Below are 18,054 nucleotides of genomic sequence, written 5' to 3'. Positions count from 1 at the left end.
GTTGGAGGAAAAGAAAATTTAATTTTTTTTTGCTCTTAGAATTCATGATGAAAATGCTTTAAACAGCTAATCAGACCACCAGATTGAAAGCCAGAATACTCAAACAATTGCAGAAAATAGTGTTTTATAATAGTAGCACTAGTTCAGGGCCGTGGGCTCACAGCACACATCTCCAGAGTGTTTCCATGATGACAGATCATTATCCATCTCAGCATGTTCTAACACCCCTTGGAGAATATATGTGCCTGAGATCATTTCATTCTGTAAGTTTCCATGTCATTTTTGGGGGGATATATAGAAAATATGGAAGATATTATTTAGTATTTTCTCCTAAAATAATGGCTAAAGTATTTGTTTAGCTTGGTCTAAAATTTTAAAGCATGATTATTCCTCTATACTGACTGTTAAATCTTTGTAATTTTTTAAAAAAATTATCTTATGCCCAGAGAGAAAATGGAACCTAGTAATTACAGTTGCAAAATGAAATTAAGATTTAATTTGGAATTTTAAATCTCAGCTTACAGGTCACAAAAGCACATGTCTTAAAATCTCAGATTCTGAATGTACTTCATTTAAAACAGGAGAAGGAGAGTGGCCCAGTAGTTTAGATTACTTTGACATATATGCAAAGTAACAGTTTACCTTTTAAAAAATTACCTTTTAAAAAATACATTACTTAGAAGACAAAAGTTATAATACAGTTGGGGTATATTATGTTACTGTGCAATTCAGATTTTGAAGAAAAGAACCAATCCAAATAGAATGTCCACACAAGTTATCAGAATATTCTGGAAAATCATGACTGCATTTAAAATCAATAGATCTTAGTTGGCGCTGTGGCTCATGCCTGTAATCCCAGCATTTGGGAACCCAGGGTGGGAAAATAGCTTGAGCCCAGGAGTTCAAAACCAGCATAGACAAGATGGCAAGACCTCCGTCTCTACAAAAAATTTAAAGAGTTAGCTGGGCGCTGTGGCGCGTGCCTGTAGTCCCAGCTACTTGGGAGACCGAGACAAGACAGGAAAATGGCTTGAACCCAGGAATCTGAGTAGTGAGCTGTGATCACACCACCACACTCTAGCTTGGGCAACAAAGCAAGACCTCATCTCTAATAAAAAATACAAAAATGACCGGGCGCCGTGGCGCATGCCTATAATCCCAGCACTTTGGGAGGCCGAGTGTGGCAGATCACGAGGTCAATAGATCGAGACCATCCTAGCCAACATGGTGAATCCCCATCTCTACTAAAAATACAAAAATTAGCCGGGCATGGTGACGGACGCCTGTAGTCCCAGCTACTTGGGAGGCTGAGGCAGGAGAATCGCTTGAACCTGGGAGGCGGAGGTTGCAGTGAGCCAAGATCACACCACTACACTCCAGCCTGGTGACAGAGCAAGACTCCATCTCAAAAAAATAATAATAATAAGATAAAATAAGTAGATGCCCCATACTTTTATCACATTTATAAAATGTCTCATCAAATTATGTGTCATGATTTTGACTCAGATACATTTATCATAATTATAAGGTATATTATTAACTTTATCTGCATAAGATCTTTAGGTACAGAGGCAAAATTGATAGTAGAAAGTTATAAATAATATGTATTTATGAAACTAAGTGATAACTCCATAATGGAATAATGTTGTGGTTCATTGGGTCTAGGAGACTGGTGAGTATCTTAAGGCAACTAAATTCAGGAAATGTTTATTTAGCAACTCCTACGGACTGTGCATAATGGAACACTATAGACAACCAATGGTAATTATGCCATCAACTAAGGAGACTATTAGTGAGAAACAATGGAATCTATGGCCAGGAACTTTGAATGGGCAACTCCACTCACAAATAAGAGAGCCAGGAAATGGGGTGTTACAGAAATGACTTAGGATCAAAAGAAATCTGAAGTCATAAACAGTGCATCAACCATATCAAATGAGGCACTGAAATCAATCAGTATGAGGAAAGAAAAAAAGGCCATTTAATTTGGTCATTAGCATGCCTAGTGACCTTAAAGAGTGCAGTAGTGCTGAGAGAGCATAAACCAGACTGGCAGGAATGAATCAGCGGTAGAGTGAAGGCTCCACTAGAGACTACTTTTCCTAGAAAGAAATGGAAGGAGGGAGCAAAGTCATATTTAGGATGGAAAAATCTGAGCTTACGTGAAGGCTGAGGAGAGAACCAAATAGAAACAGGAAAATGGCTTCTACTATGGCTAACACGTGCTTGGTCACATTCACATACCCACAGGGATAAAGCAAACAAGTAAAGAGAAGGGATATTTTAAAGGATAGAGTATTAGCTACTTACTAGGTAATGTTAGATTTGAGCAACAGAAACTATATAATTCCTGTTTAACTCATTCTGTATCTGGAGTGCATAGAAATCCAGAAGTCAAGACCATGTTTAATAACCTTTTTTGATTCCTAATATCTTCCTCGTGCTAACTTTCCTAAATCTCTTTACAAGGAAAAGCCAAAAAGAGTGATTCTCTTTCCAGCAGGAAAAATTGAATAAATGTATCCTCTGTGCCAAACTGTGATGATACGCTATGGTACCTATGTTTTAATTAAAACATGAAAGGGGATTCAAGTACCAAAATTTAATTGACATGTTTATAGCAGCATCCCATGTGCCAAATTAATTCATAAAATTGTTGTTCTTTGCATTTTTGAAGATTGAATCCATTCATAAAATTAATCAGTTGTGTTCAGTCCAGCCTTTTCCCTAACTGTGCACAAAGCTACGTAAAGCAAGACTAAGGAAACATACAGCATGTGAAGCCCTTGGAGTCTTCATGTGAAATAGAAATCAGCTTTTGAAATCTGCTTTTCTTTATTATGAGAGAGGTTGTCCTGATACCTGGATGTGCTCACCATTTGCTACTTTTTAAAGTTTGTTTTTGCAATATTGGTATGAGCCTAGAATAAATTAAGACTTGTAAATTTCATTTCAGTAACTTGCCACAGTGGTCATGTTAAATTCCATCTAGGAAGAGAATCATGAGATGCTTTGTTCCATAGTGCCTGCAGATCCGAGGACCCAACTTCTAAGAAGCAACACTAGCCACAGCTGGCCATTCAACACTAATATCCAAAGAATGCTTTCTCTCCTCTTAGTCCATTTCTTTACAACCACTGCCTCCTCTTGAGCTGCATTAAGCGAGACCTGAGAGTGTCCCTGACAGTTCTGCAAAAGCGCCGAGGAAAAGAAGATTTTTTTTAAAGAGCACAGAAAAAATAAACAAGGGAACAGAAGAGTAAAAGGATATTGGTGGGGCACAGTTGAACAACATGCAAAGCAACTCAGGTCCAAATAGGTATCTACCAGACACCCTCATCTAACAACCTCCCTGGTGCACAGTTTCTTGAAACAAGAGAAAGGAATAGTGATTGTTAACTCTGTTGCAGTGAGGTAAAGAGTTGGATTTCTTCACTTTAAGTTCTTGCATTAATAAGGAAAGAGATAAAACATGATACAGTCATTGCAGTAATTGAAACATGTCGTCCGGCCAGAAGAGCAGCTAGGGGAAACTCAGAAACATTACAATCTGCCAGGAGAGCTAACAAAGCGGGAAGGAAAAAGAATGATGTCTCCCAGCTTTGTACATATAATTTTAGTGATTTTGTAAAGCCAGACTCCAAGGAAACAAAGAAGCCAAAGAAAAATTAGCTTTCTAAAATGTTCTTATTTTCCCTAAAAAAAAAAAAAAAATACTGCTGCCTCAAGGCACAATCTATCATATGAACTTTTTTCCAGTTGACCATTTCTCTAAAATGTCCAGACCCTGCAGCCTCTGAATCTGTGTTCAAAATTAACAAAGAAATAAAAAATAAATCATGTTTGCCAACATTCTCTAAGAGGTCTCTCTTTGCCTCTCTCTACCTGCTCATGAACCATGAAGCTGGCCACCCCTGCTGGGAAGAACGGAAGAGTGTAGATGAAATAAATGGCTGGCACATACCACCCTATATTTGAAATCAGGTTGGGTCAGAGCAACAGGATCGTAGTTGTCACCAAAATGTGCATAAAGAGCAGGAAGAGGAGAATAAATGCCTCGTTCGTGTCTCTGTTCTTCAGAGTTAAATAAAATTTACTTGCTAAAATCTAGATTTTTCTCCTAAAAAGAAGTCATGAGTTATTCATTAAAGAAAAGCCCCTTAATTGCTTCAGGAATCACAGATTCTCTGACAAAAGACAAACTTCTTGTGCCTTGACACCTCTCAAAGTTCCATTCCTGGGATTGTCATAATTTCAGCATTTCTTTAGGGGAAAAGTTTTACTTAGCAAATAAGATGGATCACACAATAAGGTTCTTGTAAAGCTCCTTGTGCAATATGGATGGGTGCTGAAGTCACTGGAAGAACAATTTCCCACTTAGCATACTCAGTGGTGATGCAAAAATGAGAAGAATACAGGAGATGAGAAGTTCCAGTTAAACATGCTGGCTCTATCATTTTAAGTGTCACAAATACAGCACCTTCTATTTGTATTTTTAATGTGTATGTGGTCTAGAGTTCCTCCAAGCTTAAAGTGACTTACAGAAGAGTTTGTCATGAACCAGTCGTATTATCATCAACTTGTAGAAGTTTGAACAGTGATTGAGGAATATGTGTCATCTCCCATTTCCCCTTCTCTTTCTCCTTCCCTTGGGTGGAGTACGGGTGCCTGCTATGATTTTGTAGAGCTCTACTCCATCTGCCTTCAGACTCCCAAAGCCTTACCACACACCCCAATATGTGATTTCATGTATGATATGGAGACTTCAGAAGAAACTGAGTTCAAAAGCCAATTGTATCTCATAGAGTGTAAGGCAAAGTTTTCATCTTCCCTCTGCCACTACTCTATTTAATAGGAATGGAATTTTTAAAGTTCTCCCATCTTTAAAATATGATTGATTATATAATTTCTAAAGGATGTGGAGGTCTAATTGGTTATTCTTCTTGCAGAATTTCATATTATTCATTGAATGGAGAAGATCTTGGTCATGTGTGCATTTGGTCATAAAAGGGTGTGAATGCTCATTGAATCTTGTACAATGCATACAAATATATGTACTTATGTGCCTGATTCATCTTTATTTAAGAGAGCACCAGACAAATAATTGGCATTTGCCCACATCTCAGAAGTGAATGATGCCTTTCATATGTCCCTGGGAATAGCCCAGGTTGTTGGGCACCAAGGCAAGCCTGTATAATTGTGCATTGTACACTGTATCACTCCAGCAGTCCTACCTACTGCAGAACCTGGAAAATATCTGCCTGGTCAGCAGTCAATGAGCCTCTCTCTGCAACGAGCGCTACTATGTAATCATGGGCTCAGACGTAGATTTTTGTCCCATGAGAATTCTCTGAAATCTCGTCTTAATTTCTACAACAATCCTGTTTAAGCAAGGGGAATTTTACTTAATACCTGCTTCTATCAGTTCTAATACCTCCTTTAAACCATTAAGGCCCAGAAATCGCTAAACATTTCTTAAGCAAGGGATAGCATAAAAAATCGTTCTTGAAACCGCTGATCATCTGCTGGCATCCCAGCAGTGGACACGAAAATATGCACAGCTCAATCACGACTGAAGTTTTTCCCCCTGATGAAGGTGCCAAGGGGCAAGGGGACGGGCTAAGCATAAATCAGATTCTACTTAAAAAGTCAAAACATTTTATATTTAATAGTTTTAATTTATTCTAAGGCTGAAAAAAATGACATTCAGGAGAGTTTTCAGCTTATTTTGAAATACATCTCTGTTCTTTCAGCTGACTTCAGAAAAGTATCTTCTTATTTATTTTGAGTACTCTCATAAAGCCAAAAGTCAATCTATGGCTTGCACATTCTAAAATGTTTCGGGGATAAAAGTCCATCTTAGACCCAGATGAATTTCTACCTGTAAGTTATAAAAACCCTAAAGGAGTTTGTCAGAAAATAAATGCTTCACTTGAACCCCAATACAAGAAAGTTTAAATTCTATATCTTCTAATTTTTACAATTTTAAAAGAGACAACTTCTATTGGGCATACGTTTATGCTACACAAACACACACACACACACACACACACACTCCTAAACTGGATGCATCATGTCATAAACAGATATTAATAAATTACTAGGCAGTGCTTTATTAGACAGTTCCAGGGTTTTGCCATCTGTTCTCTCTTACTTGCGTAATAATTGTTCTAATCAGAGTAAACATCCTGAAAGTGACAGTCAAGCTTCTTGAGGGCAATCCGAATGCTCTCAGGGAAATCAAGAATTATAAAGGCATCAATTTTCTTACTCAGAAAATTCATGTATTCTTTCTGCTTCTGGTAATAAATACCCCAGTAGTGCCCTTGGCTGGTCACTATTATTCCAGGGACTACCTAAATTTGGAGTACCTACTTTTTTGCTACCATATTTTTTGTATCCTCTGTGGTTTCCATTGACCCTAACAGCACTCTCATTAATCACATCCACAAAATTAATTTATCATTGGTATGTTCAGTTCCTCAGGGGCTGGGAAAGAGGCAGGATTCATTACTCATTGGGATCTCCTTTATGCCAGGTCCAGATTATAAGGAATTGGATGTTCACCTTCGGAGGATGGAGTCTGGATTTGGCTTCAGAATCCTCGGGGGAGATGAGCCTGGACAGCCTGTAAGTTGAATCTTCTTAATTTCCATGCTTGGGGCTGTATTGTATGAGTAAACACCAGGGAAAATAGTGTTTAGTGTGATATCTAAAAGGAAATGTTTTAGGACTCTCATAAAGAAGTTTAAGCTTTGGGTTTTTTTATTTTTTTCCTTGCTGTTGTCTTTAAAAAGATCTCACGACATGCAGGTATCTCCATGACAAATTTCTCATTAGAAATCACATTCAATAGGGACATTGCTCTTTTTTAGAATGGATTGAATTCCTCTTGAATATTTGCATTATCGAATTGCACTGAACCCCTGGTATCTTTGGGTAACAGTTCATGAGTAATGGTAACACCCAACTGGGAACAACAGAATTATGTATGTTTTTAACCAAAACAGCAAAGGAGATAAAACACAGGGATAAACAGAAATAAAGTCAAGCTCAGCACTGCAGAATCTCAGCCAGATTTGAATTAAGGGATTACCAGAAGATGTTCATAAAGTCAACTTCATTGGCATAACATATATTGAGAAATTTAGAAGGGCTTTGTAGAACACTGTGTGTGTGTGTGTGTGTGTGTGTGTGTGTGTGTGTGTGTGTGTATTCAGAGTAAAAACATAAAATACTGGTAGTCACTAATACACAGAACACACAGCAAGGCTAGATTTATGAGCATATGTTAAAATATCAGCTATAAAACACTCATTGTAAAAGATATGTCTTAAATGGTACCCAATGTGACTAAGTCAGGTCCATGAAAGTTTTGAATAAGTGAAGGGCCTGAGCAGTGCAGTCAGCTATCTACATCCCATCTGGCTCTGGCACCTGAACTCCATCCTAGCTCATGTAAGGGAGTTAAATTTTAAGCCTCAGCTTTCTCATCTGCAAGATGGGGATAACAGTAGTGCTCTATTATAGAGTAGCTTTGAGGATCAAAGGAGATTATATATATATATGTATATGGAAAGGTCTTGGCATTATATCTGGATCACATGAAGTTCTGAATAAATGTTTATCATTATCAACTTTGTTTCTCTGGTTACTAGATTCTCCCAGGAAATATACTGTCTCTCTCTCTCTTTCTCTTTCTCTCTCTCTCTATGTATATATATATGGTTTTTAAATATACTATATGTACTATAAATATTATATATGTGTGGTTTTCTTGAGACAGAGTCTCGCTCTGTCACCCAGGCTGGAGTGCAGTAGTGTGATCACAGCTCACTGCAGTCTCAACTTCCTGGGCTCAATCAATCCTCCCGCTCAGCCTCCTAAGTAGCTAGGACTATAAGCATGTGTCATCATGCCTGGCCCCAGAAAATAAAATTTAAAATAAAAATAAAACCTGGGCAGAAATCCTCAGGAGAAAAAAGTTAATCTAATAAATGAAAGGAATCTGAAACAGTTTAAACTGTCTCAGAGTAAAGTAGATTGTCCTGGGTGAAGAGTGGGCTCCTTCCCACAAGAAGTATTCAAGCAAGCAATGGCAACCTGGCAGGAACTCCGAGGAGCTTCCTCTGCCCTGCGGGAGGAGTTGAACTGGATGATTGATGAGGTCCCTTTCTACAGAAAACTCCAGGAAGCTGAGCTTATACTCCAAGGATGAGGGCTCTTCAGGAAAAAAGACTTATTTCCGAATTCCTGGGGATGAAATTTGGCAACAGTCAACCAGAACGTCACTAACTCCCCAGCTGCCAAAGAAGACGTGAAGGTGCTTTTGCCAAGGAGGATTGGCCAGATTTTTCATAGTGCTTTGAGAGGAGGTAGAATGCTGAAGTAAAATACAGGACTCGAGTAACTTCAGACTTAAATTTATTCAGAGACTAAATTAAGAATCTCATGTCACAGGGAAAAGGAACTCTTGGCTGTGTTTCACTCCCATCCACTGCTTTGTTTACTCTCCCCTATCTCTGACTCTGAGATTACCAGGGATCCTAGGCCACCAAGTCAGCCCTCCAGCCTTCCTGCCCTCTATAACTCACCTTGTTTTATAATAGAGAGAACTGAAAACATTCTCAAGTCCCTTCATATCTGTAAGCATTTAGTGCACTGATTTATGCTATAGAACCTCCTGACCTCCACAGGGTATTTATACAGCTTGGTGTCCTTCAGGATTGTTCGTGTATCTGCCTATTTTGTTCATTCAGCAGGAGTTTAAATTTCTCCTAAGCAAGGACTTTGTCTTACCCTTTTTATCCAACATGAGTGCCCCATAATTGAAAAATGTGTCATTATCCAGAGTGAGCCAAACTCGAGGTTAAGGTCACAGTCTTCAGACTGCCACCTCTGCCCAAGACTCCTGGCATCAGCTGAAATAAGTTTGCCAAATGTCAGAGTCTAAGGGAACAGTCTCCATAGACCACCCCAACTTTAAACACTAGCTCTGAATCTGGGGGCCCCACTGTGTAGTAGGTTCGCCGTGCACTGGTTGCCAACTTGTCTGCGTCTGTTGAGACAGAACACTCACCCACATGCCAGGCTACATGAAGTAGATTTGTCACTTACAGGGAGGCAGCGAGGGACAATAGAAGCCAAGGATTCAGGAAGAGCAAGTTCCCCCAGGCTCAGGAAAGCTGCCTAGGACAGACGGAGTCTCCACTCACATTTGCACCTCAGCTGAGGGTCCCCAAAATCAGCCCAGTGTGGGGTTTCTACCCTGGAGAAGTATATCACAGTGGACTCAAGCACTGAAGGACATCCTGTTTCTAGGGGGGACTGGAACAGAACGCAGGCTGTTCCAGCTAGCCCCTCTTTATCTCAAGATGTTGTGTTCCTAGCACCTTCTATAGTTATTCTTGAGAACTACAAGAGAAAATGGGGAAAAATTTGGGTGAGTCCAAGGCCACCCAGAGAACTGTCCTGTGCTCACAGCTTTCCTCAGGTCTAGTAATTCACTAGAATAACTCAGAACTCAAGAAAGTACTATATTTATGATTACTGTTTGATTGTAGTGAAAGCATAAAAATTAGAACCAGCCAAAAGAAGAGGTGCACAAGATAAAGTCTAGAAGGGTTCCAAATGTGACACTTCCATCACTCTTAGGGACATGTTACCCTCCAGCATTCTTGCAGAGAGGATTGCCAGCCAGGGATGTTCACCCAAGCTTTGGTATCCAGGGTTTTTATCCTAGTGTTTTGTGACATGGGCGTGATTGATTGAATCATTGCCCACAAGGATGACCTCAATCTTGAGCCCCCTTTCTTCCCCAGGGGCCAGGCTGATATCATGTGGCTCAAAGGCACAACCCACTGATTACCTCGCTGGTCTTTCTAGTATGGTCAGCCCCTACTCTAAGACTGTTGGTGTGGCTGGCCCCATCCTGAGTCATCTCCTTAGCATAAACCATCAGGTATGGTCAAAGGGGCTCACCATGAATGACAAAGACGCTCCTAATTCCAAGAGTTTTGAGGTTTCCTTTCAGGAACCAGGGAGAATGGCCAGACTTCGCTTTGGGCTGAGACCATATTATTTATGGCAAAGCCATGTGCTTACAAGATATCAAATGAATGAAACAAAATGAAACCATGCTCAAAATAAAATACAACTTTAAGACCATTTTTGTATCATTCTGTGGGACACTGAGCACTAGCTGAAACAATTATAGGGCATTTAAGGGTAAACTCATCTAGAATCCATTGCACTTATACTAACATAATACTTCAAACTTACCAACCTAAGGGGTTTCCACCAGAAAGATGAGCTCTCTATTTGTTCCAGAATACACTGACTCACATGCTTTTTTTCCCCCTTTTACTAATCTCTGAGCTCCTTGAAGGCAAGGACTGTAATTTAATGGTGTTTATATCTTCCAAGCCTAGCCTGGTACAATAAGTATTAAATGGAATTGAAGAGAGAATTTTTTCACCAAGTCAAAACTGTCACCTGAGCTTCTCAGAACAAGTAAGGATCTGGAGTTTATATTTTCTGAGGCCTCTAAATTCTACAGGCTCTGCAGAATTAAAGTGGCCTAGTCCTGGAAACAGAGATAGCGTCCTGGCGGCCCTACAGCATGTTTTTTTTAGTTCCCCCAGTATTTTACAATTGCTGAGCATCAATTAATTTCACCTTTTGAAAAATGGATTTTCATCTTCTCTTGAAAATTAAATTTAGCAACATCAAGCTTGCCTTTCTCCATGACAACGACTGGCTGGAACTAAGCAATGGTTCCTTTTAGACTGAGCCTGGCTGCAGTTCCCAAAACTCCTGTATGCCTGTGTTACTCTTTAAAGCTACTATCTTTGTGATTCCCATCCCAGTACCCATTCCAGAGGACTGAATTAAAAGACATTGGAAAGATGAATATTTTATGCCAATGGAGCCTTCAACCAGGGCCAGATATTTTAAAAACCTAACCTAAGCACTAAAAACATTTATCAGGTCCTTTCTCCCATTTATAAATACAAATAACATTAAACTATAAAATAAATACAAGGCAAAGCGACAAAGTTTCTGATTCTTTCTATGATACTTACTTTAATAGAGTCTTTACAAAATGAAATTCTGACTTTATTGGACCCCTTGGCTCATGCTTTGTCTGCTTTGGGGGTAAGCCAGCATCCTATTCTGTAGATATTATCTTCAACTGCTTCCCTCCTCCTCCAAAAGCAGAAGCGATTGCATGACTGAGTCATGGGGAGGGAATAGTCTTGGCTGACTCAAGAGGACAGTGGTCTTGCTGGACTTTGCCTGGCACAGCAGCAATAGAATTGTTACCAGGATGGAAGACGTACTGTTCAAAATGAAGCTCAGATGTGTGAATGCAGCCGTGGTTACCACCCAGCCTCAGGACCTCTTTCTGCCTGGTTTGTACACAAGTTCCCAGGTTCCTATCACTTCTGAATATTGGCTTTGCATTCCTGAATCCTTTCTCCCCTCCAGTGGGCAGGCATCAAGTATTTATGATAAGCCTCCTCAGATTACATGGATTGCTGGTTATCCTATTGTGTTTACTTAGATTTATTCTGGTTTATTCCTTCATTTGAATGATTTAAGACATACTCATGCTGCAAGTTACAATTTTGACATTTAAGCCATAAAGTAGCAGCTTAAGTCTCTCCGAAGCAAATAAAGCTAAAAAATTAGTCCTGAAAACCAGAATATTGAATCGCAGAATGACCCTGTCCAGGAGAGTGAAACTGTAAAGATCTCCCGTAAACCTTTCCTTCCAGCTTTTCTACATTCTAAGTCCAGAGATAACAAACAAAATGTGCTAGCCTCATTTAGTTGCTGGTGAGCTACAAAGGGAGAGAGGCATGTAAGGTGATTTGGTCCCAACTAAAGGAGGTCTCATAAGTACATCAAATGGGTTTCTGCCTCCATATATACGAAATGCTATTGACATCCCAGGGTGCACATTAAACACAACAGCACGGCTTTCAGCAAATAATGAACAGCAGGACTCCTGCTCAGACAAAGCATATGGGCATTTTTCCTGCAAGAGGAAATACTTTTCACAGTTAAATAACAATAGAAATAGAAAGAGGTGAAAAGTTGCCAGAAAGGAACAAAAATGGGATTTCCAGCTGTGAGCTGAAAAGAGATGGAAAGGCATCAAGAGGGAGAGATCTGGAAAACACTGCATTGGAGAAAAGCCATTCAAAGACAGACAATGACAGACCTAGTCTTTGGCACAGGAGTCCGGTGCGCACTGGTTGGAGGAGTTTCAGAAGGAAAGAGCCTGAAATCTGCTCACCACAGTGACAAGTTGTCCCAGGCTACAGATACTACAGAGCAGATCTCCTGGGCTTAGGCTAACATTGGGCAGTGCAGGAAAGAATTAAAGAGACTAAAAGGCCTGGAAAGGTGGTTTTGGGTTTCTTTGTGTCTTTCTTGGTTTTCTGGGTTTTTTTTTTTTTTTTTTCTTTTAATGTGAGTTTCTCCCCTGACTTACTGGGATCGCAGCCGCTTGAATGTGAATTGCTGTTATTTCACATCAAATGTTCTGTTTTGTTCTGTGCCCTCACAGCATGAGATAAAGTAGAATTGTTTTGTTTCTTTGGGGTTTTAGAGAAGGCGATTGAAAAGATAGGGCCACAGATCAGTTGTTCATGGAGAAGTTCTTTCTTGCTCTGTTTTGCCACAAAGCTCTTCCTTCAGGGCTAAAGCAATGGGGACAGGAGAGAGAGAAAAAAAAAAAAACGCCTCCTCCAAGAGGGCAGAGAAGAGAAAACTTAATAGTGGAACTGAAGGGTCAGCTGAGGCTGAAGAGTCCCCCTGGGCTAGAGGGTGGTAATGAATGGGGCAAGGCTAGAGTTGGCTGGGAAGGCTCACTGGCCAGTGGGCCAGGGGTCAGCAAGACTAAAAGCATGTGACCTGGTAAGTAAGGGATCCTGATCCTAGCACCAATGGTAAGGGGAATAGGTGCCTTAGCAGAACTAGAAAACAGCTACTGTGATGGGTCAGGGAGCGCAGGTCTTGTGCTCAGCCAACTTGGGATGTGATCAGTGAGACCACAGATCCTGTGGCTATTGGGAAGTGAGAAGAATCACAGCCTTGCTATCAAAGGGTGACTGATCTATGGACCAGCAGCATTTAACTCCTGGGAGCTTGTTAAACCTGCAGAATCTCAGGCCCCTCCCAGACCTGCAGCCTCAGACTCTCATGGGGTGCGTCCAGAACTGTTTTAATAAGCTCACCCGGTGATTCCTGTGCATCCAAAAGTTTGAGAACTGCTGACTTAAAGGGTCAGATATCCTGAGGCATGTTCGCAAGAGCTTAAGCGAACATAGGAATGTATGCACTGGGAAACCAATATGAATTACAGTGCAAGACAGAATCCTAGATTATCTAGTCCCTACGGTGGCAAAGGGGAAATAATAGAATGTGTCAAGTGGACAAATCATATTGGAAGTAAATGACAAAAAGTTGGTTTTTTCTCTGGAATAGAGAGAGAGATCGAGCTATCTCTGTGTCAGCAGTGAAATATAATGCACAAAGGTGCCAAATGCCAAAGGCTAAGGTGCACAGCGGCAGGAGAGCTGGAAGCAATGACGGTGCAAGTGGTCAACCTCTGCCCAGCAAAGGCTGCAGCTCCTGATGGATGGAGCAAATGTAACTGTATAATATCACTAATGAGTAGGCACCATGAGCACCCACACAGCACACCATGCTCAGCTCAATTCAAGTTTATTTAACAGTATGGCAACCTTTTTTTGAAACATGGTTAAGGTTACATTATATAATGTAACTATATAATATACATATAATAATTATGTAAAACTATATAATTTATACTTGTGTTATACTGAATATGCTATTTATTAGATATTCAATTGAAGGGGTAATTGAATATGCTGCCTATTTAGAAATAAATATATAAAAGGCCTATTCTAACCAACTCTAGCACTACTCTGGACACATGACTGACACCACTCCCAACCACTGTATTTTTTCCACAGTAATCCTTTCTGGCATCCTATATAATTTACACATTTATTACATTTATGATTGTCTGACCACTAGAATGGAAACTCTGTAGGGTAGTGATTTTTGTTTATTGTTCACTGATGAATTTCTAGCACCTAAAAGTATCCTGGGCTCAATGAATATTTGTTGAATAAATTAATTAATAAGGGGAGTACGTCATATCACAGCAATATGGTAGAAAAGTAGATCTTTTACTGGGCTCTTTTTTTCAATAAATGATATTAAACTGCTGGCACACACTATAATGTCCAGAGTGTCCGTAAATGTTGCTGTATATCTTGCTGTTCTCCTACAGCAAGAGAGGAACTTTCTGATACGAAATTTCATCTTTACTATTTTTGTATAGGGCCCAATAGCAGCTATGGCTCTCTCAGTTGTAACCACTATTTTGTGTTTTACTTTCATCAGTCAGAATCAGAGCTATACCTTAAAGTTGATAATTAACCAGCCAAGAAGTTCACAAGCCATTTTTTTCCTCTATAACTAGCTGTAAACTGTCTCACTAAAGTGTATAGGAAAGCTAAAGGTTGAAGCATTTTCTTTGGGCCAAACCAACTAAATGCACCTTTTCATGGGGCAGCGGAGAAACATTTATTTTAACTGGTTTTTGCACAAAGCACTTACCAAATCTTTGAAGTGCTCCATAGTGGGTTGAGCCTTTTGAAGAATAGATTGGAACATCTTTATAAAGAAACTCATAAATTCAAGTTGGCATGACAAGAAGGGAAAGTGGAGAATGTCAGGGCATACCCAACTTCTGGACTGTGGGTTGCAGGGAAAGAACTGCACTGTGCAGCCAGTCTAAGGCAGGAGATGTCAGGCCTGTCCTGTGACAGCAATCATGAATCATTTGTCAGAACACTTAATATTCCACACAGAAGCAAATCTATTTCTCACCCTACCTCACTCCTCAGGAATAAGGGGAAAGCAGAAGTCGTGTGGGAAATTTTCATTCCCGTGTAGAAAGAGAGCTATTCCATGGACTAAGGCTGTGACGCCCTTCAGACTCTAACTTTGCACATACCTGAGAAGTCCTGGGCATCCAGATCTGGCTGTCATGTTGACAGGCCACTCTGAGCAGTGAGACTAAGTACAAAGGAATGGTTCTGCTGCCAAGCCTGAAGACATGCAAGCCCGAAGGTCATGATGGAGCAACTCTGCAAATTAGCTGGAATTCACAGATAGGGGATTTGAAAGAAATTATTATGCCTGAAGGAAATCAATCTGGGAGCAAGGGATTTAAAATAAAACTTAGCCTCTGTAGTATCATCAGGCTAATGGTAACCACTGCCATCAGCTGCTGTGTGGCTAAGCCACTGGCAAAAGAAAAGGGGGACCTATTGGTCATGAGTTTGAAAAATTGTTTATAGGTTAAACAGCAAAATTAAAATATTTAATACTATTTTCTTTCCTCTGAGAAAGAAAAAAGCCCTGCTAATTGACACTAAACTGAGTGCCACTAATGGGACATGGGAAACCTTATGTGTTGCCTTTCATCACAGTCCCTGGTTCAGGGAATTATAAAAACAACCACATTTCCCAGATGGGTACCTCCTCACTTCCTGGCACAGTAGCCACCTAAACAGCAGAAGCACTTCAGGGAACAGGCAGAACTGGGAATGTCCTTTGCGTAGAGGACAGTGCGCCGAGAAGGTATTCAAAAGAATGGAGCAAAAATCTGGAGAAGGTCTGAGATTTTTTTGAGTAAGTCAACTGGCTGGAAAAAGCCAGCTATGAGTTTGCTTTGTTTTGTTTTATTTTCTCCTTACCCTCCAGCTTTTCAAAGCAAAGAAAAAGAAATCTTTCAATCTTTATCAGAATTTAACAATGTGCAACAGCTAGTTTCCCCTTGACTCTTTTTGATCCCTTGTTAAGTGCCATGAAAAAAGTTAAATGCTTCACATGAGTTATTTCATCCAAATCTCCCAAGAACTCCATGAAGTAGGTCTGATTATTTTTTTCTTATTTTGCAAGTGAAGAAACTGAGGCTCACAGAGTTTAAGAAGCTTAATCTAAGACCACACAAATGTGAAACGGAGCCAGAATTCAATCCTCACTTTGTTTCAGCCAATTAGCATCAGATTATTTGGGATTAGAATTTTCCTTAAGGGTATTCGTCATTTATGATGAGCCAGAAAGCAGGTGTCCCCAAAACTTCATGGCAGTCAGCAGCATGTTCAAAATATTTATCTCTAGCACTAAACAACTTGACAGAGTTGGAAGGACATCTTTCCAACGTCTCATTTTTTACTTTACAAGTGCATGCTCAGATTTGAGGGCAAGGGATGGAATGTGAGAATCACGTCTTCCACAAGTTACATAACTGTATATAAAAAGGAAAAAGATGGCATGAACTCAGATGGCATAGCTTGCAGTGAGCCGAGATTGGGCCACTGTACTCCAGCCTGGGTGACAGAGTGAGATTCCGTTTCAAAAAAAAAAGAAAAAGAAGGTTTGAAATGTGAATGTCCTTTCCTTCTCACTGCTTCTCTAGATTTTGATTGGAGCCGTCATTGCCATGGGCTCAGCCGACAGAGATGGCCGCCTTCACCCAGGAGATGAGCTTGTGTACGTTGATGGGATTCCAGTAGCCGGCAAAACCCACCGCTATGTCATTGACCTCATGCACCATGCAGCCCGCAATGGGCAGGTCAACCTCACTGTGAGAAGAAAGGTGCTATGTGGAGGTATGTACCTGGAGCCTGCTGCAGGAATCGAGAGTTAGGTGGTAAGATGTTTTCGTGAGACATGGTAAGGCCACATGAAACAAAATTTTAAATCAACATTTCTACATTATATGAGGAAGGAAACAATCTAGATATTCCAAAAGTAATGATGATTTTGAAAGTGCTGATTTTCACCCCATTGGACAAAAATCCAGTCTTTGAGGCCTGTATTTTAAATGTATTCCTTAAAAATTTCTAGAATAGCCTGGGGTTAATTTAAGGTATGCTCTCTGCTTTCTGGTAGTTGCTAGTTCTAAGAAGAACAAGATAGTAACAGAAAATATGCCATTTGAAAATGTGTTTGCAAACCAAGAGTCACAGCATTTTGATGCCATAAAGTGTCAACCAGGATGGAAAATTAGCTTTCACTGTAGAGCCTGATAAAAGGTAACAGTAAAGCTGTTGCTCTGATATAGAAAAAATGCAGCTGTACCTCACTCCAAGAAAACACAATTCATATAGTTCCAAACTTATGAAACAGATAAATTAGAAATAATTATTCCCTTTACAACCACTTTCTCAGCTTCATAAAGGAATCCACCAAAGACATACTTTTCAAAGTCAGCCGTTGTATTTATAGTATGATTCCACTTATCCCTCTTTACCATATCAACCCTACAAAAAATTATTTATATTTTTAAGGAATATGTCAGTTACAAGCATCACACTGTTTTTTTAGGATCTGAGTATTCAATAGCATTAGGATTGTATTATCTCCCCTCAAAACCACCCAGCCTTTGTTCTGTGAATCACAGGGGCAGCAACTCCAATGATGTTCAGCTGTCACCTCCTGCCCCAGCACCCCGCTGGCTTCTCTGCTCCACCCCTTGACAGCCCTCATACAGAATCATCAATACTAGAAGTAGGAAGGACCTTAGCTGTGTGAGCTTCCTCTTGTTACAGATGAGGAAACTGAGGCCCAGAGGTTTGATAGCTTGCCCAGCAGTCCACAGTGAGTCGGTGACAATGCAGAGAGGGACTCCTCTTTCTAAGGCCAGTGCTGATTTCTTTATGTTACTTTGTCCCCTACGCTATTCTACCACAATCCTCTCCCCTAATGAATTAGAAGATGTTAGAACTTAGCAAATGTCACTCCGTAATGCAGGGAGTCTCCCATATGTGCTGTTATACCAGTTGCATTCCAGAAGAGGACCACAGGCTAATGACAGACTGTGAATGACTAGTAGAGAGGATAAGGCATATTCATGTGATGAAAAATCTTTTCTTTTCTTTTTTTTTTTTTTTTTTTTTTTGAGATGGAGTCTCGCTCGCTGCCCGGGCTGGAGTGCAG

At 40.1% G+C, this 18,054-nt stretch overlaps 1 protein-coding gene across 2 annotated transcripts in view; it reads left to right on the top strand.

Annotated features, from left to right (window-relative positions):
* The window catches only part of MAGI2 (membrane associated guanylate kinase, WW and PDZ domain containing 2), a 1,515,811-nt gene that overhangs the window by 1,337,160 nt on the left and 160,597 nt on the right, over positions 1 to 18,054 (top strand). For both annotated transcript variants that reach the window (XM_017880419.1, XM_017880418.1), the window contains 2 exons: positions 6,539 to 6,630; positions 16,532 to 16,724. In XM_017880419.1, coding sequence (XP_017735908.1) covers positions 6,539 to 6,630; positions 16,532 to 16,724 — 285 coding nt within the window. The remainder of the gene's footprint in view (positions 1 to 6,538; positions 6,631 to 16,531; positions 16,725 to 18,054) is intronic.

The sequence above is a fragment of the Rhinopithecus bieti genome, unplaced genomic scaffold, assembly GCF_001698545.2.
Source record: "Rhinopithecus bieti isolate Rb0 unplaced genomic scaffold, ASM169854v2 scaffold_11291, whole genome shotgun sequence".
Lineage (NCBI taxonomy): Eukaryota > Metazoa > Chordata > Mammalia > Primates > Cercopithecidae > Rhinopithecus > Rhinopithecus bieti.
Note: the sequence above shows the minus strand (reverse complement) of the source record. Positions and strands in the feature narration are given on the sequence as shown.